Here is a 26,748-nt window from a genome sequence, read left to right on the forward strand (position 1 = left end):
GCAGGAAACCAGAGATGGAAAGACACAAGGTGCCATTGGAAACAATCAATCAGATAATCAACCTCTGCAAACTGAATGTATATATCTCTGGTTACTCACCACAATAAAACATAATAGAAACTTGGCATTTTAACGTAACAGCTTTCATATTTCCTTGCTAATTGTGTGTTTAACATAAATCATGTCCATTTGTAACATTTATATTTCCTTTAAACACTTAATAATAAATTACTATTAGTTATTGCCTGCACAGTGAAAAACAAGCTGGTCTTTTTTTAAAGCAATTTAAATTTTTATTGATTTTGTTTACATAACATAGAATTAGCAACTACAGTAGTTGCCACTTTAAGTGACCCCAGAAAAACAAAATATATAATTACTTTACATGGTTATATTACAATTTTATAAAGTTAGCTACAGCATACCCATGCTTTGTTATAAACTGTATTCCTTTGGCCATATGTTGTAAGCTGTCAATACTAACATGCACCCCTATTAGCAAATATAAAGGAGAAAACAGTCTAAAATCGCTTATAAATCTTTTAAGTTTTACATCCATGTTAACATTATTTTTGTTCATTGTTATATTATACAGTCCTTAATACTAGAAAGTATGTTTTAAAGTTAAACAGTAGCACCTTTTCCCGTATTGATTTTATTTATGCTAAGAAATCATGCTTGTTTCTTACCAACCTTTGTCAGTATGTTAAAATTTTGAATCAAACATTTTTAGAAAAGCTACTGAACACAATTTCATTATAAATAATGCATGTATATACTATTTGTGTGCAGTTTAAAATTTGGCAAGATGATTACAGACCACAACTCTGACAGGGAGAAGGAAAGGGCATTATGATGCAGATGAGAAACAAAATGAATGGTAGTAAAATGAGCTCAAATTTAAATAGGAATAAAAAATATATTAACGAACTGAAAACAGTAGTAACCCAAAGTTAATTTAAAATCCGAAGTTTGAAATGTCTTTCGTGATGACAAGCATCTGAAAAAGTGATTGGGAAGAAATTAATAAATAAGCCTGGGATTTGTAAATAGATTCCATGTGGCACGTGAATTAATTACTGTCCTTTCCTTCTGGCCCCATTATTGGGGTTTTGGTAGCATCACGTTAGATGCTGGCAGAAAACAACATTGCTCGCTTATTCTCAACATGTGGCTGTGGCCCTGGGTTACCAAAAAAAAAAAAAAAAACCACACAAAAAAAACAAAAAACAAGGGTAGAAACTCTGTTATATTTTAAGACAGAGTTAAAGCTCTTGGGCCCAATTTGTTCCTGAAGCCACTGTGAGAACATTGCACTGTTTTGCTGGAACAGAATCAGGACCTTTTGCATTGATGTGACGGGCAGTGACGAACATCAGGCTAAGGAAGGGAATTTGTCCCCATGGGTTTCCTCCCACCCCATCTCATTTCCTCTGTCTTCCGTTTTCTCTTGTACATACTTTCACACACATCTCATCCAGGTTAACCTGAGGCACTTTGCTGGGGAGATGAAAGAATTAGGCAAGAATGCACAAAGTAAGAGGTTCTTAACAGTCTCAAAAAGCAGTTTTGCCTGTAAGTGACAGGAAAGCACCACATCCAGAATTCTTTTCTATTAGTTATTTACACAAATAATATAAAAATTAGTAATAAGCTTTACAGGTAACTGTTACATTGACTCTAATATCTATGATCTTAAAAATAGTATTTTAACTATCGTATGATACATTGCCAGAGACCATCTTAACTGCAGCAGGGTGAGAAAAGATGCTGCTTTCTCCTTTGCCATGTGGACACTGCTCCAGGCAACTCACATTCTGTCCATTATGGGGTTCCTGGCATCTCTCCATTGTAAAGGTATGAACACTGGGGCCTGCCCTTCATTTAATCATCTACACGTTGTGTATTGTAGGTAAGTATTTACAGATGACAAAACTAAACAAATAGCATTTAAACTACAATAGTGAAAGAAGAAGAATGTTTTAATAATCCTCAAAAAAATTGTAGGTAGTATTTTCTTTGCAGAGTACACGAATAGGAGATTTCAAAGCAGTGCTTTGGGACGGCATTCCAAACCTTCTCTCTCTGTCCCTTTGTGACATTTGATCTTATCTGAATGTAAAGTTGAATATTTTCAAAAACTTCAATCTCTCTGATACTCCCTCCTGATCATTTAAATATGTCTCTAACATCAAACAAATACACCGGCTGAACTGCTTTCATATTTTGTCTCCAATTATAGTCCAACCAATGGTGTGAGGCTATTAATAGAAAAGTTCCTTTAAAAGATTTTTAAAATTTTAAATTGAGTAATTTAAATTTCATTTAAAAATTCTGTTTCGCAGCAACACATTTTTCCTTTGCATCAGATTCACCTTAATTTAAAAAATAAACATCTTTAGTAGGAATTCTGAGTGAGCTCAATTTAAACTTTAAGTGGTGTATGAATATACCAGAAGTTCTGAAGAGCCACATTGAAGTGCTGACTGTAAAGGATTAAGTGCTTTCACAATGAGGCTTTCTTAATTCTCATCGCTTTTCTTCTCAGGCTGTAAACAGCTCATAAAATGTCATGAGTAATTCTGAGTGTTAAGAAAATAATCACTCTTACATTTTTACATTGTTTTGTGCAAACACACAGTTGTTTTGTTTTGTTTGGCGGATGCCTCATTGTTTTAATGATTTCTGTCCAAAGTAAAGAAAATGAATATTCCTTCTTTCAAGATGAGCTGTATTTATTACTGGAACGGAAGTTGTCATATCCGTGATCATTAGCTTTGAACTTTAAGCACGACTGCTTTTCCTCCAAGGACTGCTTTTCTTCAAATGACTGGCACCAACAGCATAAGCATGACTGTACAAAACAAAGTAACTCGTTATAAGTTTACATCAGTTACACTATCACAGCCCTTCCTACTCTCCAGAATTCTGGCTTTCTTTGCATGATATGCAATTCTGCCAATTTCTTTCCATGCCCTCTTATTTTCCCCTTAAAACATGTAATTACATAAGTAGTATATGATAATGATTTTAAACTAGAAAATACAGAGAAGAAAAAAATGTACATAATTAAACTTCCTCATCTTTTAATTAAAATTGAAAGAGAAAGCCACTCTTAATTCTTGATACTTACTCTTGATTACTTGAGAAATACTTTTAATATTTGATAAATACGTAACTCAAAGACTTTTTCCTATGCAAGTGGAAATATTACCACACACATATATACACATGACTGTATATGTGCGTGTTTGTGGACGTGTGTGTATAATTATGTTAATAAAACTGGACTATACATACTACTCCATGGCCTTGACAGTGACATAATCATCTTTCCATGTCAATAAACTTAATATTACATCACCATTTTTTTCAGCCACGTGTTTAATCTCATGTGACTTTTCAATACTGTTACACAATAAGGTTATAAAGTCTATGTGTCTCAGTTTTTAGTCATCCAAATTTTTTCTTGGATTTTTAAAAATCCTGTTCATTCTGTTTGTTTTCTGAGAATTTATATGTATAAGAAAATGTGAGTTCCATTGCTTTCTGTTCTGTAAAATGAGGGACCTGATCTGGTGACATTCTCCTCTAGCTCTAAAATCTATGAGTTTATGAGTGAGCAAAGAATTTTATAGACTGCCTTTGATTTTACAAGGAAGCTAAGTTCTCTGTTTTCCAATAATGAACTGCCAGCGGAACCAAGCAGAACCAAGGCACCACGCCCTCCAGTACAAAACCGAGCAGTTAATAATTAGGACAATAGAGCCACAGACTCAGTGTCTGATGCACATTCCCGAGTTGTTTTACAGGTACGGTAACTGCCACCAGAGGGAAAAAGCTAACTCCATGATGACCAGACTGTAACCGTGACATAAGCTGTGCCATCCTGAGCAGTATTGAATCTATGGCTAGCACAAGTCCAAGAACGAGCCTCAAGAGAATGGGATTAACATTATTGCTCATAATAATCTGTATCTTGGTGGGCAGCAAAATAATTGTAGCTTGCTCTGCCTGTATATGTAAGCACGCAACTACAATAAAATTGTCAGCAAAGAGATGTTACAGACCCATGCTGACATCTTCCACTCTGAGAATATGGCGTCCCATGTCAGCATGAAGAAGTTACAGAAGATAGACCTTTGCCCCTAATCCCATAGAAATGGAATGGTGTTTGACAGTGGGGAACTGAAAGCAGCTCTTTTGCCCCTTTCTTGTTTGCCCATTTCTGTTCCCCTCTAACCTTGAAAGAACTTAATTATAGGAATGAGATCACTAAGCAATTGAAACTAATTCCTGACTTATGCTCTCCTGAATGCACACCATGCCTTGTCTAACCTGTTGATTCTCTTCCTAGATAAAAAGAAGTAAGACTAGCTCTCTAGCCACAGTAGCCCCCCCTAAGCAAGCGTGCATGCAGACCCCTGGGGCAAGATAACATCTGAAGAGAGAGCCAGCCAGTCTGTCCTCAGGGGAGAAGCAGAACCCAACCTCCTGCCTGGATGATTCATTGAGATTCTTCCCCTTCCATTTTTCCCTTTAAAAACTGTCATGGCTGAGCAGAATCTTTGGTGTTGGTCTCTGGACACGAGTCCACCATATCCCCAGACTGCTGGCTTTTCTGATTAAAGCACCTTTCTTTTCTACTGACACTTGCCTCTCGAATTATTGGCATAGGAGTGGTGAGCAGCTGAATCTGGGCTCTGTTACACCAGGGACAAGTGAGTCATTCCCACATAAGAGAAGGGAATATTTCATGTATGCTAGATTGCTGAAGGAGTGAATGAATGGATGGATGGATGTTACACACAAATGCAAGCAGGCAAATGAGGAATAATTTCACATATTCCACATCAAGGAGCACTTCTCTGCTATAGAATGAAGGCAGAAAAGTGGAGGTAAAACCTGAATTAAACGGCTTTGTTTGACTCGTTATGGTCACCTCTGTATGAAAAAGAAACTAACTTAGTTATAATCTACAGTGTGCTGCATAGTCCAAAATCTTCCAAAAATGGGAACAGTGCCTTTAATCATGTGTAGCTCTTATTTTATCATGTGATATTTGTCAGACATCAATGCATGCAATTTTTATTCATTTTCTGCGTAACTCTATGAGTAGAATTGATTGGTTGAGGCAGCAGGGAATGGTTGACTGGGATTTGTAGGCAGAAATCAGTTATAGTGATTTATGAGCAAAATTCACATCTAAAAAGAAACGTCTAGGGCTTCCCTGGTGGCACAGTGGTTAAGAATCCACCTGTCAAGGCAGGGGACACGGGTTCGAGCCCTGGCCCAGGAAGATCCCACATGCCGCGGAGCAACTAAGCCCGTGTGCCACAACTCCTGAGCCTGCCCTCTAGAGCCCCCGAGCCACAACTACTGAGCCCACATGCCACAACTACTGAAGCCCATGTGCCTAGCGCCGGTGCTCCGCAACAAGAGAAGCCACTACAATGAGAAGCTCGCGCACCGCAACGAAGAGCAGTCCCCGCTCGCCGCAACTAGAGAAAGCCCGTGCGCAGCAACAAAGACCCAACACAGCCAAAAATTAAATAAATAAATAAATAAATAAATAAATAAATAAGAAAGAAATGTCGATCATGTAATACTAGGGGATACTGCAAAACAATTGACCAGATCTCTTTGGATAGAAATATTAATAGTTTGGAAGGGTTATATTTGATGCCAGATTAAAAAGGGCTTTTGATTTTCGAATACTCTCTTACCTTAAAGCAGTTTTTGAATCTTTTGCTCACCAAATACAGAGCTATTGGGTTAATACAGGAATTCAGGGAGGCCATGTTGATGCCAATGTAGTCCAATACCAACAAAAAGCTGCAAAAAATAATACAAGACATGTCTGTAAAAAAATATGCTGCTATGAACATATATTCTTTACAGAATTTTGTGTTTTTGTGAACAAAATAATTAGCCATTTACAATGGTTTTGACTTTATCACTAGTCTTTGCCTATTATGATCTCTCTCTCTGCCTCTCTCTCTCTCGTTCTCTGTCCCTGTCATCACCCCACCGCCCATGCCCAATTCTCTCGTTTAAAATGAAATCTCGGGACTTCCCTGGTGGCGCGGTGGTTAAGAATCTGCCTGCCAATGCAGGGGACACGGGGTCGAGTCTTGGTCCGGGAAGATCCCATATGCCGCAGAGCAGCTAAGCCCGTGCACCACAACTACTGAGCCTGTGCACCTAGAGCCTGTGCTCTGCAACAAGAGAAGCCACTGCAATGAGAAGCCCACGCACCGCAACAAAGAGTAGCCCCTGCTCACCGCAACTAGAGAAAGCCCGTGTGCAGCAACGAAGATCCAACGCAGCCAAAAATAAATAAATTAATAATTTAATAATTTAAAAATATGAAATCTCTTTTGGAAGCGCTGAGGCTGGATGAAAAGAAAGGATTTATGGGCTTCCTTGGTGGCGCAGTGGTTGAGACTCTGCCTGCCAATGCAGGGGACACGGGTTCGAGCCCTGGTCTGGGAAGATCCCACATGCTGCGGAGCAACTAGGCCCATGCGCCACAGCTACTGAGCCTGTGCGTCTGGAGCCTGTGCTCCGCAACAGGAGAGGCCGCAATGGTAAGAGGCCCACGCACCGCGATGAAGAGTGGCCCCTGCTCGCCGCAACTGGAGAAAGCCCTCGCACAGAAACGAAGACCCAACACAGCCAAACATAAAAATAAATTTAAAAAAAATGAGTAGAGGCTTCTTCCTTCAACTCTACCAAAAAAAAAAAAAAAAAAAAGAAAGGATTTACAAAGTGCAAAGGAGGATCAGACCTAATGTTTTCAATTGTGCTACTCACTCATTTGGACAACCCTGGCTCTCCATTCCCAGTGTTCTCCTAAGTCCCTTTACTTCTCCCTTGGAAATAGGAGTAAAGGTAAAAAAATGGCCATCTTAATTGCTCTCTAAGGATTAGAAAAATGGTACTCTCTCTTCTTGCCAATGAAAGGAATCAATGGAAGAACTTCTGAATGGCATTTATTTACACAACTATTTCTATTTTACCTTTCTTACCTCAAAAGTTCACATCTATTGGGATCGTTCCGATCATAAAGAGTGAGCTTCAAAATCCTGCTGAGGTGAAGAGGAAGCCAACACAGGGCAAAGACAAGGACCAGGCAAAATACTGTTTTGGCCACTTCCCGTCTCTGAAATAAAACCACAGTCAGACACTGAATAGATGCCTCATTATAATCACAGTGTTCTCGCTTTCCAAACAAAATATTTAATATCGTTTACAAAAAATCAGTGGCATTTGTAAAAATTCAGGACACTGAGCTTTAAACTGAATAGCTAATGTGAATTAGACAGAAAATGATGAAAGATTCATCTTTAAAAAGTAATGGCTCTTTTCACATCTTTTTAGACTATGTAGAATATCTCCAGATAGATAATATAAAAAATATTCTTTGTATATTAAAAAATACCAGCACAAGAAAAAGGAAGTATGCTGTGGTGTATGATAATTTTAGTTTCTTATCACCATGATAATTTTCATATTCATAATCAGGATTGTAATCATGAGTCAGCAAATATTTCTATTTCCTTACCTGCTTTAAGTGATCATTTAAAGCAATTTGCATGCCACTCTTCTTTCTCAACATTTCACAGGTCATCAGGGTATAAAACAATGCAGTGATGGCCAATGGCAAGCAGAAATAGAAACTAAATAGCCACCAATCTTTAGCTGTCTTGTAAAACTATGGGGAAGAGAGAATGTTATACTTAATATTCCTCTGTAAGAAAATCTTACATATCAAATGTTAAATTAAAAAATACTCATCAAGGAGAAATTATCTTCTAAAGTCGATCCATTTTATAAATACTATGTAGAATCTTTCAGGCCACGTCTGCTGAACAAATAATTAAATTAAATGAAACAAACTTTTCCTAAAAAGCATTTCAAGTCTCTAAGGAAGTGTGCTATCATTACATATAAAAATGTAAGCAATTGAGCAAAATTTTAAATATTTGGTAATTCAAATATTTTTGTCTTCACATATGCAAGTTATCCTTAAGGAATTCTTTGTGTGAAATACCACATCTGAATGGGTAAAGATATCCTAGTGTTTATGGGAGTTTTTCACTTTTTAACAAGCTTGTTTATGGGAAAAGCAGGTAGGAAGAGGTCTATATTAATCATTTACCTAAGGGATGTATACATCTAACCTATCAACTAAAATTCAAAGCTGCTTGTAACATGCCTTTTCTCTTATTCTTTTTCTGCTCTTTTTTTCTTTTCCTTCTTAAAATTGTTGTTCCAGGTATGTCTGCGTTGGAGCAGAATTTATGTAATCTATGCAGTACTTTTCCCATTTTAACTAATAAGAAACAAGAAAACAGCAGTCTCATTCTCAATTTCTTTATTCTTTTGTTTACCATGATCTATACATATATTCATAAAGCTTTATCTCGTCTTAACGTGTAAAATAGAAAATAATCATTGATGACATCTGGACCAGCCCCCTTTGTATTAACTCCTCTTAACCCATTCTGTTGGGAAGAGCCTTTTACACTTAGGATCTATCTTCTGATGACCAGTATTACCATTCTTTTCCTATTTCCTGATTAAAAGCTCTTGAATAAATGGCCAAGATGAAGTTCTTTGTAACGGCAGCTTTCCCTTTAGAGAGAGGACAAGCTTGTTATTCATACCGAGCTTCACGGATTCACAGGGATTCCGATCAAACCATCCATACCAGGGCGACTTCTACTTGATCATTCCCTGGACCACACACTCCCTCTGATGACCGCTGTTCTGCTTCATACAGAATATGTAGTAGCTGCCAGTCCTTATGGGAATTTGAGTAGAAAAGCTATAAATTCAAATCGATTCTCTCATGTAAACTTGGTTTATCTGTATTCCTGAGCACCAGGGGATTCTTGGAGAAGTAGTGACCCAGCTTCTTGCAGCCCTGGGTCATTAGTCACCATTAACCCCACAGCCCTAGGACCTACACTCTTTTTTTTTTTTAAATTAATTAATTAATTTATTTTTGGCTGTGCTGGGTCTTCGTTTCTGTGCGAGGGCTTTCTCCAGTTGCGGCAAGCGGGGGCCGCTCTTCATCGCAGTGCGTGGGCCTCTCACTACCGCGGCCTCTCCTGTTGCGGAGCACAGGCTCCAGACGCGCAGGCTCAGTAGTTGTGGCTCACGGGCCTAGTTGCTCCACGGCATGTGGGATCCTCCCAGACCAGGGCTCGAACCCGTGTCCCCTGCATTAGCAGGCAGATTCTCAACCACTGCGCCACCAGGGAAGCCCCGGACCTACACTCTTAATTCATGCCAAGGACAGTCATAAATCAGTAGCTTCCCAAGAAGAGGAGATCAGGGGAAAAATAGCTAAATATTTATAAGGCAACAACAGAAAGGGGGACAAAAAAGTAAAATTTACCTGCATGAAGGCTGTTTTCTGAGTGGGATGGAGCAAACAGATTCTCAGATAACTTCCTTTGTAGTCAGTGGTAATCATATCAAAACCCACGGCTTCAGGGACAGCCAGGACCACGGAGACCACCCAAATTAAAACAATTTCTACTGCTGTCCATTTTGGAACCCCGATTCCTTTAATTCGACTCCAAGAAGCAACAGCTCGATATCTGAAGAGTAAAACATAATCATTTGCCAAGCTGGCAGAGCCTAGTTTTATTGAATTACACAGTTTATTTTCTAAGTAGCATAGCAATCACTAGGATAGCGGTCAGGATATACCTGGCTTAGATATATGCTCTTACCTGTCAATACTTAGAGCACATAGACTCAGCACAGTGATTCCCACAGAGGCCTTCTGTATGAAAGGCACCAGCTTACACACCTCAACTCCAAAGGGCCAGTCCTCGGCAAGTAGCTGCATTGAGGAGACATGAAGCTCTGTTAGGGAGATTTTCACAGGGTGCCCTCTGAACTGTATGTATCACTTAGTGGAGACAAATGAACATGTAGAGTTAAAATAACAAACTCTAGTTCTTATTCTTTTTCTCATAGACTACTCCTTTGAAAAGCACTTGCGTTTGATATCTGGAACAAGAGAGTGGATTGGGAATAATGAAAGGGCAGCCGGTTCAGGAGAATTAGCTATACACAGACAGTAGCTTAGGGTCAAGGTCTCCTCCACTGCAGGGCCAACTGGGGCCAGTTGCTTAAGTTCTCCTTACAAGATTGGGCCTGCAGTGTTGAAAATGCCTCTCATACTGTTATGGAGTCTCAAATACTCAGCTGGTGGCCAAATCAAAATAAGGTTAACTAAAAATAGGTGACGTAGGACTTCCCTGGTGGTCCAGTGGTTACAATGCCACGCTTCCAATGCAGGGTTCCATCCCTGGTCAGGGAACTAAGATCTCACATGCCATGTGGCACGGCCCAAAAAAAAAAAAAAAGAAAGACAAATGTCTCTTAGTCAGAGAGACTAGACGACTCCTATGGAGAACAGTGTGCGTGTTCGTGTACTTATTCTTCACTCTAGTCAACCTGACTGCTCTGTAACTCAGCACACAGCTCCTTGAACCCAGCAGGCACACTCATTCCTTAGGGCTTCACTTGAGGTTCTTCCTTATCCTGGAAGGCTTTTCCCCCAAAGATCCACTTGGCTAACTCCTTGACCTCCTTCAGGTCTTACTCAAATCTCATCTTTTCAACATGACCTACCCTCAGCACACTATTAAGTATAGGAACTGGTCAGGCCTCCCCATCTCCCTCATCCTACTCCACTTCCCGTTTCAGCAACAGCACTTATCAGCTCCTATTGTATATATTATAACATACTTGTTTGTTTGGTTAAGTTTTTGCTGTCTGGAACCCCTAGCCCATCAAACAGAAAAGAACTTCTGCAATTGCCTAGTACAGTTCCTGACACACAGCAGATGCTTAAATATTCAGGCCCCTAAAATATATAGGCAGTGGCTATCCAGTGAGCAAAAGACTTAGTTCTATACATATATTTCCGTTTATCTGACTTCAGACTATGCAACCATCTATTGTTAAACTCAGTGATTTTCTTTTTTAGGACAACTGGGTGTGCCCCACCCTGGTAAATGAATCACTTTAGGTAAACATCTGGGTCGAACGTTCATGAGGTTTTGAAAATAAAGTATTTCAAATCTACGTGTCTGTGTGTGCGTTTTAATGTTTTAAAAAATAACCTTCCAAAAGTGAAAACTATTTTGAAACACAATTGAGTCTTTCCGTTCTTTCACTCGTGAAGGTTCTTTGTGGAGTTTGTCATGCTGGGTGATTGTTCTGTAACTAGAGCGGCACCCAAAGCTGAAATGTGTGTTTCAGTATGAACATGACTCGGAGCTCCAACATGGAACCAATTTCATTTCTAAGGTAGACGTGAAAAGTTACACCGACATGTAGAACAAATGTTGTCATACTTACAGCAAATACGCTTTTTCTAGGGTCTGAAAGCCTGCAAGGCCAGGCAGGCAACAGAAGAGTGGAGGAAGCCAGGTGTAAGAAAGTCATTGGTGTCAGGAAATAATAGGGAACAGAGGGGTCTGGGGTAAATCCTGTCTAAAAGGAGCTGCTGCTAATAAACTTGATGTGATTTTTGCCAAGAGGTCCCCAATACAAAAGTATCTTGATTTTTAGCCCCAAATTGGAATTTTTATATGAAATCTCACAATTTATAAAAATTGTCAACTAATTCATATTTTTTTTAAAAAAACACTATCAGATAACATTGTATTAACAAAATATTTTTATGTGTCAGACCAGCCTCTAACTTGTGACCTCTGGATTAATGAGCTGACTTATAACTCTGCTTGTTCATTCATTCATTCAGCGAACATTTATTGAGTACCCACTATGTGCCATACACCATTTGGAGTACAGAGTGCCTATCAGTGAACAAGGCAAACTCCCTGCTCTCATGGAGCTTACAGTCTAGTGAGGAAGGCAAACACAAAACACATGAATACTTAATATGGTGTCACACAGGGGGTGTCACCATATTGAAAGATTATGGTGGAATTTAGGGAGCTTTCTTGATAGGCTTCTCAGCAAGGTCTCTCTGAAGAGGCAACCTGCAGTAGGGACCTGACTAAAAAAAGTAAGCCATGCAAAGAGCATTCTAGGCAGAAGAAAGAGCAAATGCAAAGGCCCTGAGGTCAAAAGAAGCTTAGTGAGAGGAAGGGACAGCAAGAAGGCTCTCAAGGCTGGGGTCGAGTGGTCCAGGCCAAGTGTCTAGGACATGTAGCTGCGCAGGGAGGAGTCTGAATGGTTTTTTTGGTTTTGGTTTTTTTGAGGAAATGCACTGCAAGATTTTGAACAGGGAAATGGAAAATGGCATCATCTTATTTATGTTTTTTAAAAGATCACTCTGGGGACTTCCCTGGTGGTCCAGAGAATCAGCCTTCCAATGCAGAGGATGCAGGTTCAATCCCTGGTCAGGGGACTAAGATCCCACGTGTCGTGGGGCAACTAAGCCTGGCACACCGCATCTACAGAGCCCGCGCGCTTTGGAGCTTGCACGCCACAACTAGAGAAGCCAGTGTGCCGCAACTAAGACCTGTGCAGCCAAATAAATAAATAAATTAATTAATTAAAAAATAAATATAAAAAGATCACTCTGGAAGCTCAATGTAGACTAGAATGTAGAGTCAGGAAAGGAAGCTTTGATGAGAGATTGTGGGCTGAAACTTGTGGTGCCCTGGGGCTGAAAAGAATGGGTTATAGACTGGATATGTATTGAAAGCAGAGCTAGCAGGACTTGTTGATGGGTTGGATATAAGATATGAGGAGTCAGGAAACTCAAAGGGGTTGATCATGTGAATGGTGGAGACATTGGCTGAAATGGGGAAGACCCAGGGTCCTGCAAGTCTGAATCAGCTATGAACTCAAGGTGCTTTAAAAGACTTGCCAATTACTCTTGGAAACATAATAAAAAGATTCCAAACAGTTAAAACTGCCAGACCCAGTTTGGTACAAACTATCCAGGTAATATTCTGTCTAATCATTCTGATTGCCTTTATATGCACTGGGGCGGGGGGTGGGAAGCAAAACTAACACACATATGGTACTTACAAGGGACTAGGCACTATTCTAAGCCCTTTACACATGGTATATCATTGAATTCCCAAAGCAATCCTATGAGGTAGTATTACTATTACCCCCATTTTACAGGTAAAAAAACTTAGGGGCACTTAGAAGTTTATTAATTTGCTGTGTTGATTTTAAATATGCCCACAAATTCTTTGATAATCCTCCCTTCAAAAGATGAAGCCTCATTTTCCTCCCCTTGAACATGGGTTGGACCTAATGATTTGCTTTTAGTGAATAGAATGTGGTGGGTGTGATGGTGCGTGACATCTGAGACTAGTTCATAGAAGGCGTTATGGCTTCCTCGTTGCTCTCTCTTGGATCACTCATTCTGGGGGAGTTGCCGTGTCAGGAGAAGACTCAAGCACCCCTATGAAGACTCCAACAGGTGACAAGGAACTGAGGCCACCTAAAAACAGCTGGCACTAATTTGCCAGGTGTGTGAATGAAAAGATCCTCCAGCCTCAGGCAAACCTTCTGATGACTGCTGCCCTGCCAACATCTTGACCCTCATGAGAGGCCCTGAGCCAGAACCACCAGCTAAGCAGCTCCTGAATTCCTGACCCACAGACAGAGTGTCAGGTAATAAATGCTATTCTTCAAGTTGCTAAGTTTGGGGGTAATTTGTTACTCGGCATTAGATAAACTAACATATTTGTCCTTGGTCACTCACTTAAGTAAGTAATAGATCCACATTTGAACCCACGTGGTCTGATTCTAGAATCTACAATGTTTTGAAGAAGCTGATCTTAGATGAAAAGTGTTTAGAATTAAATCAATAACAGTATTTTAAAACCCACAACTATGTGTCAAACAATGGTAAAGTATGTAGATGTAGAGTAAAAATTTCTTCTAACCCCCCAGCTATTTTATTCATCTACTGTCCAAAAATTTAGATAGTGTCAAGTGTTTTCTTGTCTTCAACGATTTCCAAATATGCAAATATTAGTATCACGTAGGTACAGCCATCAGACGACTCAAGATGAATGAGTGTCCGGTCACTGAAGGGAGAGAAGTCTGGCCAATGAAAATGAGCTCTGCACTGAATCCAGGCCCTGTTTTGACGTTACTATTGTTTTTGGCTCAGCCTAGAAATTGGATGATTGCTCTTCATACCAGTGGGAGGCCTGCAACCCAACCTCTGACCCAAGTTATCACAGAGGACAGGGAAACACAAACTGAAAATTGTAGCAATTCTCTTCAAGTTCAACACAGAGATAGTCAGAAACCTAATCACAGCTGAGAGATTACAGTTTTCTAATCTACCCTTCCAAAGGGAAAGAGACTGAAAAAAAACTCTTCACCATTTCAACCCAGACCTGAATGCTGCCAGTCCTGAGAGGCCACAGAAGGTGGGGGGACGGAGTGCCCACTTCTATTATTTTGCCGTCAGTCAGAAGGATGACTTTGGCAACCTCTGCTTCTCTGATCAGAAGCCTTTGTGGAGACACCAAGAAGCCTGATACCCTGTGAAAGAGACCACGCCTACTGCCGAGGCTCATGTCTGTCTGAATGGCCTCCAGCCTCAAGGCCTTGGCAATTTAGGGCTTGGAGCTTATTTAAAATGCAAAAGACGTCAACCTCTTGTTTAATAATAAACAAAGCCCTGGGTAGGGAAAAAGCTGTGAACTTAAAAAAAAAAAAAAAAGAAATCACTCTCAACCAAGATGTCATCTTTAAAATTTGGTGAAAGAATGTTCTTAGAGATTTTTATAATTCCTGGAAATTAACTATTTCACTATTTCTTGACAAAAATAATGACATCCAACATCTATAATTTGAAGTCCAACAATACAGCTTTCTTCTTGGTAGAGGAAATTGATTCTCCTTTATTGCAAGAGGAAGCAACTCTAACTTTAAACCAGCAATAATATATTCTTATTCCTTATTTGCAGTTTTCTCCATTCAATTAGATAATTTAAGGGCACGATCTGAATACTGAAGACAAATCATGCATGTAATCAAATCTCTCTGATCCCAAAAAGAATGTTAGAGTTCCATATTGTCTCTAGGTCCCTGCCACGTGAATTAAATTTTTAGGTCCTGTTTAAAACTAAGTTTGAATATGTATTACCTACCATTTATCAAATGTGAGCCAGTCAGAAAATACTCCCATAACTGACACTGGTTTTCACATGGTGATGGCTCATCCAAGGAAGAGCTTTTGTTAGTGTTGGTCCTAGGAGCAATGTGGTGACCATTTGACAAACGATAGCCTGTCCTCATGCTGGCGCCTTTCGCCTAAGGCTTCTACTGCTTCCCTAGCACATTTCTTTTGTATGAGTAAAGTAAACACAAATAAATAAATAGACACTAGATTGAAAAAAGACTTGGTCATACTGACTACAAGGTTTCTACACAAGGATGGCCATGATTTCATAACTTTATGTTGAAACAGCTGTTTGAGAAAGAAAAAAGTCAGCAGAATCTGAAAAATTATTTTATATCATATTTAAAAATTACTTTTATATTAAATATATATTATATAATTTTTTAAAAACTTCTAAAAGGATAAATAACATGAACAGAAAATAAATATCCTTTCTGTAAAAGTATGATTAAGTGAGTGCTACAAAATCTCTCCAACTGGGGGATTTATATTTTTCAATTCTTTTTGTAATTAAAAATTACATTCTCGAGAAATTAAATGGAGAAAATCCTATTAATACACGCCACTCTTAACGCCCAAAGGCATCTAGCCCCCGTAGAGTCAGGAAATGCCAAAGTTAACCATCTTGCACTAACAAATGTTCAACTGCCTCATTAACCATATATACCATTTTCCTTTCCTATTTTTTTTTTTTTAATTAACAGTACACACTGAGCTTTAACTGTTTCTTTGTTTCAGAATATTCTACAACATTTTTAGTGCCTAGCACAGTGCCTGGCACACAGTGACCGTCGTTAAATGTTGTTGAATAACAGTGAATGAATGAGTTCATGGACGAAAACCTGAATCTGATCATAAGGCAAAAATCTTGTGATAAAAGTTTTGTCATGAACTTTTCAGTTCTCATATTTGAAACAAATTCTTTAGGGAATTGGGATGACTGTGCATTTTATATATTGATTGATTTTTGTATTGTCTAGTCCATGCCCTCCTCCCTTCCAGATGATCAGGTCTTCTTGACACATAGAGCCAGGGCCTCTGGGATTGAGGCGTTGGCTCTTCTCTTGGACTTCTGTCTTCCAAGCAGGCCGGAAAAGGTGGAAAGCAAAATTCCTCCCCTCCCCTCTCTCCCCTACTCAAACCTATCAGGGAAATGACTTTTAAAAAACAGAACCTACTGTTTCTCACTATCTGATGGGATTCAGTGAGGTGCTTTCGTTGTAAATTTGGTGGAGATGGACTCAGGAAGCATAGAGACGCTGTAAGAGACGGTCATTTAAGAAGGTAGGTGAGCAACACATTAAAAATGACAACTAGGGCTGCTTTGCCGGATTGCTGTCTGTTCCATCTCGTGATGAACTGTGAACATTTCTTTCAAATGACTGGCATTATAGAAATGTTTTTACAGTCAGAGTCAAAAGAAGGAAATAATGGAGTGGTTGTGTTTCACAGGTTTGGGGAAGGGTGTATTCTTCTGCTTTTATCTCTGTTTCCTGTAGCAGATAAGAGCTTTTCTGCAATTGAACTGGCGTCTTAATAAGATAGTACACCCTCATTCAAGGATTTCCCATGTTGGATCTCCCTTTCTTTTTTTTTTATTCAAACATACAGTGAGAATTTAAGCTGCTGGTCAAGTGCATAGAAAATATTTTCTTGACATACGTTGCACCCTTGCCCTTGGGGACGAATATCTGTTACCAGTTCCATCCTGGGTCCATTAAAATGCACTTAATCCCTTAAAGATTAGGCCATGTGGGTTAGAGTATGTGGATGAGGAATAATGTCAGCTTATCCCCCAGGGGTACCATTTAAATACCACAATATGAACAGTGCCCCCTGGAGCTGTGCAAGGCAGAGGCCCTGTCCTAGGAATCTGTTGTGTGCACGCTGGCAAAGAGAGAGCTTTCCACTGCTCTGGAAAGATTCCTATCACTTGCTGAAATAGAAGAATGACTCCATTAAAATGAATTAAGTTTCTGGAAACAAAATCTTTAAGGGAAGCAAAGAGATAGAAAAAAGATAAAAAATAAATATGTCTTAGAGAAACTTAAGTTCACCTTAAATATATATCCCTACTTTTGTTACAGTGAAATTTATTTCCAAGTCTGTAGCAGGCCAATAAATAAATGGATTGCTACTCTCCTATTACCTGAACTTAAAAACTTATCCACAGTTTGTGCTTAAAACCTTTCATTGACATGTCACATATTTTGAAAAGATTCAACTAAGAGCATTAAGACATGCTATTCACAAACCTAGCTTTATGGTCAGATTCACTTAGCTGAGCTGGATCTTCTAAGATCACTGTGACACCTGAAGGAACTAAAGAATTATAACCTGATGGCCTCATGGCTCAGAAAGTGACTCTCAAACTTAAAGAATTCAACAAATCTTATTAAGTATTTTCATGTCTTACTTAAACCTAATTCTATCCAGAGAATGGCTTATGGGATAAGCTATGGTGAGAAAGCGTTTGATTACCACGGAATTCAAAAGCCTGTTAATATAATTTGAAAACACTGTTTTGGGGGGGAAGAAGATATGTACAAAGTAAACGTCCAGAGAATAGGCTTCCTTCTTTCTGGAAACCATGATGAAGCTAAGGAGGAGAGAAAGAGAGGGGACACGAGTTAGGAGGTGTGAATATGGCTGGGAGACTCAGGGACAGAACACTGCTTGATAAATGCTTCTGTCAACTTTGCTAATACACTTCTGACTCAAGAACAATCCTCTTTCTCTCTCTCTTCTACCATCCCAGTTTGGCCGTTTTCTTGTTCCTTTACATTTTCCCCAGAGGATCTATAGGGAAAGAGAAAGAATAAATCTCTAAAGTAAAAGCACTGGAAAGGAAAAAAGTCTGAAATTAGAGAAATTGCTGACTAAGGTATATCCATACACCATGCTCAGCTATCTCTCAAACATAACCAACCTCTTCTTAACTTTGCAAAGTCCTGAAAGAGAATGTTTCACATCATAAATTACCTCTAGAATCTTATTTCAGCTCAGGCTTTATCTGTCAACACCCTTGAGAGCACTTAATCATTGATTAGCATTTGGCATGTTTCTCTAAAAATCATCAACTATAGCGTATTAGCCATACCTTATATGGTTTTCTTTGGAAAATGAAGACCCTGGCTCCCTGGCCTTGAAACAACATGGTCTTGGCTGTGTCATCCTCTTGTACAACTATGGAAATGCCTTCGATCTTGAACGATTCATTTAAAATGAGCAAAGAAAAAAATGTAAAGCCTTTGATAGATAAGCCTTACCACATTGAAAGAAACATTGCCTTGACATTTTAAGAGCCTTGGATTTATGGAGTGACCGAGTGGCAGATCAAAGGCAAACACAGGAAGTACTCTAGAGTTAACCTGGGGGACATTTCATTGCCCAAGGCCAAGAGTTTGCCCACCATTTTGTCGCAGCCAACATGTGAAGCAGTGAATCAGAAATAGGAAGTCTTGAGTTTCTGGGCTATTTGACATCTGCTGCTATTGACCTATTATTCTGTTATGGCCAATATTCTCATACATATAGAAAAAAGAACAAAATTTCTCCCTCTTTTTTTGGACAGTTATAAAAATATGAGTATAACATCTTTTGTCAACAAGCATTTGTCTGGAATTGATCGTTGCAGGCACTATGCTACGTGGGTGTTGGGGGGTTAGCTTTATTTATTAATTGACTCAAGGTCATTCAATGTTAATAGTCTTACTCTTTATTAACACTTTTAAAATGTTAATACTTCAAATGTGCTTAATTAACACTCCTTAAAAATTTTGTTGCTTTAAATAAATGAACCTCAAAGGTATCTAAGTTCTGTTTCGGGTACAAAATGCTTCTGCTACTAAGATGTCTTTAGACATCACAAAAATGTCACTAAAATATCTCAGTTACTTAACTGGAAATATGCACAGTGTTGTTATCTTGGGCAAAATTAGACTCCTCTACCCAATGATACCTTTACTTCTTGTATTGCTCTATATGCATAAACTGCATTTACTAATCAGAAAAGTATAACTTCGAAAGTTAAATTTGCTGGTCCTTCATTCACTTTACTTCTAACTATGAAATTAGTTAATTATATGCAGACTTGTTAAGAACTAGAAGTAGTCTAAGACTGGATAGTGAGAACGGTGATTTTGTTCAGAAAGACAGCTTTGATTGTGTTACAAGCAGGAATGTCTGACTACGTGACAAGGTCACTTCGCTCCAAACTCATTTGAGGGTTCAGTGAAGCAATTCCCATTTTGACATACCAGCATTTTAATGTTACAAGTACCCCACCTTAAGTAGTTAAACGTTAAAGGTCAGTAGTTTTGCTTCTCAGAGCTATGAAGGCAGCCTCTTTGACTCTAATAGTAGCTTACGAAGTCTTAACAAGAAAACTATCTAGAGGCACTCCAACGGGTCACCAGCTCAATTTTTAGAAAGCTCTCCATCACCACTAGACATCTGATTATACTTGGATCCTTATCAGAGTCTGCCCATGTAGCTATCTGTCATCAGTTTCCAAGGAGATTTGTTTTCAAACTCAATTTGCTTACACATAAAGGAAGCTATATTTATGTTATTTATTATATTTATATTACATTATATTTATGTTAACTATATATCTATTGAGTCAGTTATTCCATGCAAATACAGTACAAAGAGAGTGAACTTGTTATAATTTAAAAACTCATTGTTTGCTCAAGCATTTTTAACTTCTTAAGATGTTAAGAGAAGTGAAAGAAATTTTAACTTCAACCTGCAATCAAGGCTTGTTAAAAATCACTGCTAAACTAAACCAAGCCATACCAACTAACTAACCAACCAACCACCAACAACACAAAAAACTTCACAGCATCTACAAGTATACCCAGCTCTTCCTATACAGCTTGGACATTGGTGCTACTCCAACTTACTCTAGGCTCCTATAGGCAACAAATGTCTAGATTATTCCATTCATTTTGGTCTACACAGGAATGGCACAATAAGTAGCTTGTGAATAAGGAGATACTCATCCTCTCATCAGATGCTTAAACACTGGTTTTGGGGTCAGGTACATACATGGACCATGTAAATACTGGCATAGTGACCCATGTATGTATTAAAGATAGACATTGATACATATATATGTATATGGAGATGTTACATAAAATAGTGATTCAAACAAAGAGTACAACAATAATTTTGGGGTACAGTATGGCAATATCTATCAAAATTACAAATGCACATATCCTTTGATTCAATCATTCTAATTCTAGAAATTTACCCTTCAGATATAGTCACACATGTGTGCAAAGCCATATGGACAAAGATGTTATTTGTAGTCATGTTTATAACGGCAAAAGCTGAAAAAAAACCCCCAAGTTTCCATTCTTATTCACACACACACACTCACACACATTCTAATAACATTTATTACTGGCTTACTTTGTGCCAGGCACTGCGACCAATGATATTCACCTATGTACTTATGCATCTATACATTCTTATAACATTTAATATATTTATATATGCATATGTATACATCTATATTTTTAAACATCCTCTTTGGATGCTTGCTTTTTCATTTTTCATCTGGATGCTCTTATGTAATGCAGTGACAGCCCTAGTGTGCGCTGCTGAGAAGGAGAAACGAGGCTTTTATTTCCAGCAGGTTCTCATGATTATCTGAAGCTCTTTTAGAGCTTCGATTTGCTGAGTCTCCCACAACACCGATTTATCAGGATTGCCTCCTTGACACAGGAGCCCTGGCGAAAAGACTCTGTCTAGAAGTTTCCAGAGAAACAGTTCCCTGAGGGAGTCAAAGCAGAGTAGACACATTCCCTGGGGTTTGTCAGCCCTCACAGTAGCCTCTCCCTGTGAAGTCCCATCCCGTTCTACAGCCGCATCGAGGAACATGGCTCCCAGCCAGATCTATGACATTTTGTGGTTTGTCAACTTTACTGAACTCTAGATTTACTGAAGTCCAGATTGATGTAATAGATTCACGTTGATGTTTCTGGGCCTGTGGGTAAACCAACAGAGGAGCTGCGGGATTTATGAACCCTCAGAAATTGTGAATGTACATTATAGTATCTATTAATTATAATGTATATATAAATTATCTATTTCTATATTAATTATATATAACATATAAGATGGATAATTAACTGGATTCTCAAGAGAATAATAACACCCCACAAAAACAAAATTAGAAATCGCTAGTTTAGAGATTCAAGTCCCCCACCTTAGGATAAATTTAAATGGCACTCATAATTCACTTCATTTGCTTTGTATGAAGTATAATACTTCACTACTCTGAAATTATAAATGCATTTTTTTTAACTTATATGGTGTCACAATTATTTAAGGGAAAATGGCTTTTAACTAGCCCTGGATTAGGTGTTTTTGTAAATAAAGCCTTTAGAATAACGAACAGTGATATTATCAATATTATACATTACAGATCATCTGAAGGGGATTTCAGGAGATAGAAATCTTCAGATGACTCAAAGTAAAACTGAAAATGCTTACCAAGTATCCTACTATGTAGTAGTGTGTCCCATAATTGCAGCACTGCACTCAAATGAGGTCCTAACAATACTCCAGGTTGGAGAAGGGCAATCTACGCTCAGCTCACTCTGTGAAGGGGGCCAGGAGGACCACGGGTTCTAGGGCCAGAAGGCCTGGGTTCAAGCCCTAGTTTCATCACCTTCTAGTGGCGTGACATCGACCTTCTAGTGGTGTGACATCGAGCAATTTACTTCTTTACCTCTCCAAAATGTAGTTTCCCCATAAACCAGGGGTGATAACAATACTTCTTCCATAGGGTTTGTTGCAGTGATTTAACGAACTAAACCAAGTACTGAGTACATAATAAATGGTAGCCATTATTGTTATATCTCAAGTGACACATATTTATGCACAATATAAAAATAAACCAAAAGTCACTATGTAGGGTTCACTGATGGCAAACCTAGTGATGGGACCTAATTCTATGTGATGGATTTGTTCATGACCAAAAAGGATGATTACATGGCCAGATTTGTAATGACTCAGTTTGTTTATTTCAGAAATAGAAACACAGCTTTAACAGACTGAATGGTTTCAGGCAAAACGTTGTAACTTCCTAGGGAAATCATAAAGGAATTTGAAAGGAAAGGAAAAGCTGTGTGTCCTTTGGGAGTAGGATATTCTCTGGCTTATCGAATGTAATAATTTAGCCAGACAGAGAAAGTAAGATGGTCCTGGAAGAGCTGATTTACATCTGATCTGGAGGCAAAATGCCCTCAGTCCAACCTTCCATACAGCACGTCATCTGCTGGCTGACTTAGGAGGGTTTCTAAATGGGCTGACCATGTGGGGTTTCCTGGGACCTTCCTAAACAATCTTTCACAAAACTCTGTGCAAGCCGAGCAAAACTAGATGTAATCTCCCTTTTCAGAAGGATCTTATCACTTATTTAAAATTTCTCACAACACCTTGTACTCTAAAATTTCTCAAGTCAGTTTTGAGGAATTGAATTGAAATTCTCCTGCCACATTGGAATGGTAAGACTTAGTCTGTAGGACTCCTAAAATGGGTTCCTTCTGGCCCTAATGGAGCTGTGGCTGCATTTAAAGGACCCATTTCAGCCTGTGCTTCTCCCAGGAAACCCTCAGAGTTCACAAGAGCTGGTAGCCATGCAGGAATTTAGGATTTCATCTATTTATCCCTCATTTCTGGGAGTGTTGCCTTCTAGGACGTGGATCCTAATCCAAATCCTGTCTCTAAACCTCAGAAATCTCTAGAATTCCTTAATGTATGCCTTGTTGGATTAGGATTTCCAGAGATTCATAAAAGGCAATTTAAAGGCATGCCATCTGGTGACTTCTCCTGCCACAAAGATCAAAGTATCTCCCACAATCCTTTCCTAAACCAACATGCCTTTTCCTTCCCTTGTACTGAGCCCAGGACTAGCTTTAGGCAAATCCCCAAAGTACATTCCCGGTCCCTTACACTTTTGATTCTGTTTTTATGCATGACTTCCTATTGCTCGTTACGAAGGGGAAGCAGAGTTTTACAAATTTGCATCATCCTTTAAAATTTTCCAGCTCTTTCACTTAGGCTATTTTTCTTAACACCACAAAACCCCAGTCGATGGGCACTAGAAACTTTATTGTAGAGTTGAGGACACTGAGGCCCAGAGATGTTGGGAAGTGTCCAGAGTTTCAAAGCGGGAGTCAAAGAGTGTAGGGGTTTGCGTCCTGCCCTAGCTCTTCAAGCCCGTTCCCTCTGATGCCTGCGGTAATCGCATAATGATGTTAGCTACTGAAACTGTTAGAGACTTTATGTTCAGTGTCCTTGGTTTTGTCCACAGTCATTGATGGGGTGCAGTTTGCACTTTGGAACCTGACAGATTGAGCCTGATTCTCCTCACCTCCATCACTTACTCACTGTGAGACCTTGAACATCCTATCATCTGTTAAATGGAGTAATGTCTACTCATGGGTTGGCAGAAGGAGTAAAGGAAAGTAACACATCTATCCCAGCGCTTGGCCCATCGTAGGCATTCAGTAAAGGGTAGGTACAGTATGGTCATTCGCAGCAGGTGAACTGTGTTTTCCTACTCTCCTGTCTGGGTCTCTTTCTTCTAGGCCGTTTGTCTCCTAAAAACCTATTCGAGCCCCTCTACTGTTAGGGTCCTTTAAGAAAATGCTTCCCAAGGTTCGTATGCATTTGAATCACCTAGGTATTTTAAGATGCAGATTCTGATTTAATAAGTCTGGGTTGGACTTGTAGTTCTAACAAGTTCTCAGGTGATAACAATCCTTCCAGTACATGAACCATCAGTTTCTCAGTAGAGAGAAGGTACCTTGTGAGCTGGATTTAGGGACAAGGTCCTTCAGGACCAGTGGTTCTCAAACCTTACGTGCAGGGCTTGCTAAAATACAAACTACTGTGCTTCACCCAGAGTTTCTGGATTAGTAGGTTTGAGGTAGGGCTATAAGATGTCATTTCTAACAAGTTTCCAAATTATGTTTATGCTGCTGGTCTGGCGACTATGCTTTTTCCAGGCTTAGCAGTGGGCTACTGAAACCAGAAGGAAATTTGGTTCCAATGATTACTGACTTCTAGGAAGGGAGGGATCTTCGTGACTAAGCTTCCTGCAAAGGCTCTGGCATCTCCCCCTTCCTAACGGTATGCCCTCCCATCGCGATATTAGCAGGCACCCTTTACCTTGTAGACATTGATGGGGATATCAATGACGATGTGCAGCAGGTCTCCCAGGGCCAGGCTGGCTATCAAGATATTAGGGCCGTTTCGCATGCACTTGTTCTTGTAAATGATTCTCAGCAGTGTGGAGTTTCCGATGATGCCCAGCACGAACACTAGGCAGGACACCACCGTGTTGATGTACTTGAAAGTCTCCTTGATCTCGATGGGTCTTTCGCACGGGGGCGGGGGGAGGGTGCGCGGTGGGGTTCCCGCCATTCTCCCTCCTTTCGGCATCTGCGGAGATGCGGACGACCGCTGCACGCTGGCGTTGGACCCCCTGGGCCAGGAGGTCTTAGTTGGGGGCGCCATTATCTCTCCGGCCCCCAGAAGTGGCGGAGTGGCCCCGGCCGGCGGGAATCCCCTCTCTTCAGCCTGGACCCCCACCACGCCGCAGGCAAGGATCAGCGCCAGCAGGGCGCGTCCGCACAGGCTGGGCAGCGGCTGCATGCTGCTGCCTGCTCCGGGGGGAGTCGGGTGGCCACTCTTCAGCTTTCAGTCTGGAGATCAGCAAGGGAAGGAAGACGGGACACCCGGGTCAGCTACCCCAGCCACGCCCCTGCAAGCGGCTAGCGCAGAGCGCAGCCGCGCCCGCACTATCCGCGCGCAAAAGTAACTCAAGTTTGCGCGCCAGTGGGGGGGTGGGGGGGACTCTGGCGCGTGTGACCCGCCCGAGCCCGTCTCCTGCCCTTCCAGAACCAGCTTCCGCTGGTTTTTCTCCCCTGCGTCTCCCGAGGGGTAAATGACTCGCAGTGGGGCGGGGTATTCTGGAAGGGGTGTGACAGGGAGGAAAGGATGGGTGTCTAGAGCAAAGCTTTGAGCTCCTGTGTTCGTTCTGGCTAAGCGCGCGTGGGGACGGGGGGAAATCAAGGCACCTAGAGGCCAAGGGATGTGCCAGTCTCTGCATTTGACTCCTCAGGAACCCGGGATACCCTGTGTCTGGACGCCCAGACTCCTTCCTCCCCGCGGGTGAAAGCAGCTACTTCCCGGCTGCCTGCGCTCGGGCTCCCCCGGACCCCCCGCGAGTGTGCCGGCTGACTCGGAAAATCTCTGGGACATCTCAGTTCTGATTGGGAGAGTATCTGCATTAACGCGGAAGCTTCTGTGCCCTCCAAGTGGCTTCAAACACTCACGCGCTCTCCTTCGCTCCAACTCCATTGTAATTCGCTGTATCCATCCATAAAAAAAAAAAAAAAAAAAATCCCCAAAGAAGTAATCCAAGCTGAAGCCCCCAGGATAAGGTTCCATCACTGATTTTAATGCAACACCAAGCCAGAACTTTTACCTCGCGGACCGGACGCACCAGGCGCAGGGGGACCTCCTTCCCGGGACGCACTTGGCTCGCAGCTGGGCTCCAGGCTACCCTGGAGCGGAGCGCGCCTCCCTCCAGCTGCGGGCGGATCTGGCTCTGACGAAACGCTGAGGGAATGCCTGACCGTGTAGCCTCCGCAGCTTGCTCGAGATCCTTGCTGTCCCTAGACAAGTACCTTTATTCATTCGTCCCTTCCCCATCAATCACCGCCAGACTCCTCCCGCCCCTTGCGGCCGCGCGGCGACCTTTCCCCTTGAGCGACGCCTGGACTGCATCAGCAGGACCTGCCCGCTGCCCCAGGGGGCAGTGCTCGGCCCGCGACGCGTCCTGAGGGGCTGCGGAGTTGTCATGGTTCTCAGGTCTTCAGATGATGAGCCCAAACCAAGGGCAAGTTTTCACACACCCCGCGACGCTCGAGGCTTCAGACTAGACCCGGGCTCTGAATTAAACGTGTTTCAAGCCCGCTAGGACTTTTCAAAGAAAAGTTAAGTATCCCGCCGTGATACCTAAACCTTGATTAGTTGTTGGGAGGGCGGGGGAGAGGCTGCTTTTGTTTTTGCCCTTCAGTTTCAAGTTCGCATCGGCCCCCACCCACACGGAAGAGCGCGACCCTTTCTTCTCAAGCCCTGTCACTGCCCTAGGAGAGAACTAAAATTCCTCCTTCCTTTTCTCTAGCAGAGGCTCTTCCCTCTTCCTGCGATCTCTTGAAGTGTTATTGTCAGCCTGTCTCTGGATTTTATTACTGTCGAAGGACCCGATACCTATAGGGGGCATGAAAATCATCAGAGAGCTGCCATGCAAATTTAGAATATTTATTTATGAGGCAGAGCCATAAAGTAAACTCCTCCTATCCATACTTGAACTCAATTTTTAAGGGGTAGAAAGAATAATAGTGCCTGACAGTTTTGGCCAGAGATTGTATAAAACAGAAGTCAGAAATCCAGGCTGCGCCATGTACACTGGAAATTACTCTGCTGTCCTCCAGTCAGCTAAGTCCCTGTTGGATCTGTGAAATTTCAGAGCCAGGAGGAGCCACTCATTGCAATTG

At 40.8% G+C, this 26,748-nt stretch overlaps 1 protein-coding gene across 3 annotated transcripts; it reads right to left on the minus strand.

Moving 5' to 3' along the window:
* Positions 1 to 270: 270 nt before the first annotated feature.
* EDNRB (endothelin receptor type B) lies at positions 271 to 25,954 on the minus strand. Of its 3 annotated transcripts, XM_082365970.1 has the most exons (10): positions 25,674 to 25,888; positions 25,522 to 25,555; positions 24,353 to 24,888; positions 18,264 to 18,368; positions 9,750 to 9,862; positions 9,410 to 9,614; positions 7,568 to 7,717; positions 7,032 to 7,165; positions 5,727 to 5,835; positions 271 to 2,854 (listed from the first exon to the last, which is right to left on the minus strand). In XM_082365970.1, exons 3-10 carry the CDS (start codon positions 24,836 to 24,838, stop codon positions 2,720 to 2,722), a joined length of 1,437 nt encoding a protein of 478 aa, XP_082222096.1. In that variant the 5' UTR covers positions 24,839 to 24,888; positions 25,522 to 25,555; positions 25,674 to 25,888; the 3' UTR covers positions 271 to 2,719. The 3 variants fall into 3 exon arrangements, with proteins under 3 accessions (XP_082222096.1, XP_082222095.1, XP_082222097.1); XM_082365969.1 differs by lacking the exon at positions 25,522 to 25,555 and having other exon boundaries at positions 25,674 to 25,887; XM_082365971.1 differs by lacking the exons at positions 18,264 to 18,368; positions 25,522 to 25,555 and having other exon boundaries at positions 25,674 to 25,954.
* Between the last annotated feature and the right edge of the window lie 794 nt (positions 25,955 to 26,748).

This window comes from Balaenoptera borealis, assembly GCF_965194805.1.
Source record: "Balaenoptera borealis genome assembly, chromosome: 18".
NCBI classification, from domain to species: Eukaryota; Metazoa; Chordata; class Mammalia; order Artiodactyla; family Balaenopteridae; genus Balaenoptera; species Balaenoptera borealis.

Bases quoted from the DNA above. Each gene is read 5' to 3' on its own strand.
- EDNRB (XM_082365970.1), bottom strand. From the start codon at position 24,838: ATGCAGCCGCTGCCCAGCCTGTGCGGACGCGCCCTGCTGGCGCTGATC. The intron at 9,863-18,263 runs GTATGGCTAATA...TCCTCAATGCAG, and splicing joins TCCAAAGAAAACCATATAAG to CTACTTGCCGAGGACTGGCC. The intron at 9,615-9,749 runs GTAAGAGCATAT...TTTACTCTTCAG, and splicing joins TGTGCTCTAAGTATTGACAG to ATATCGAGCTGTTGCTTCTT.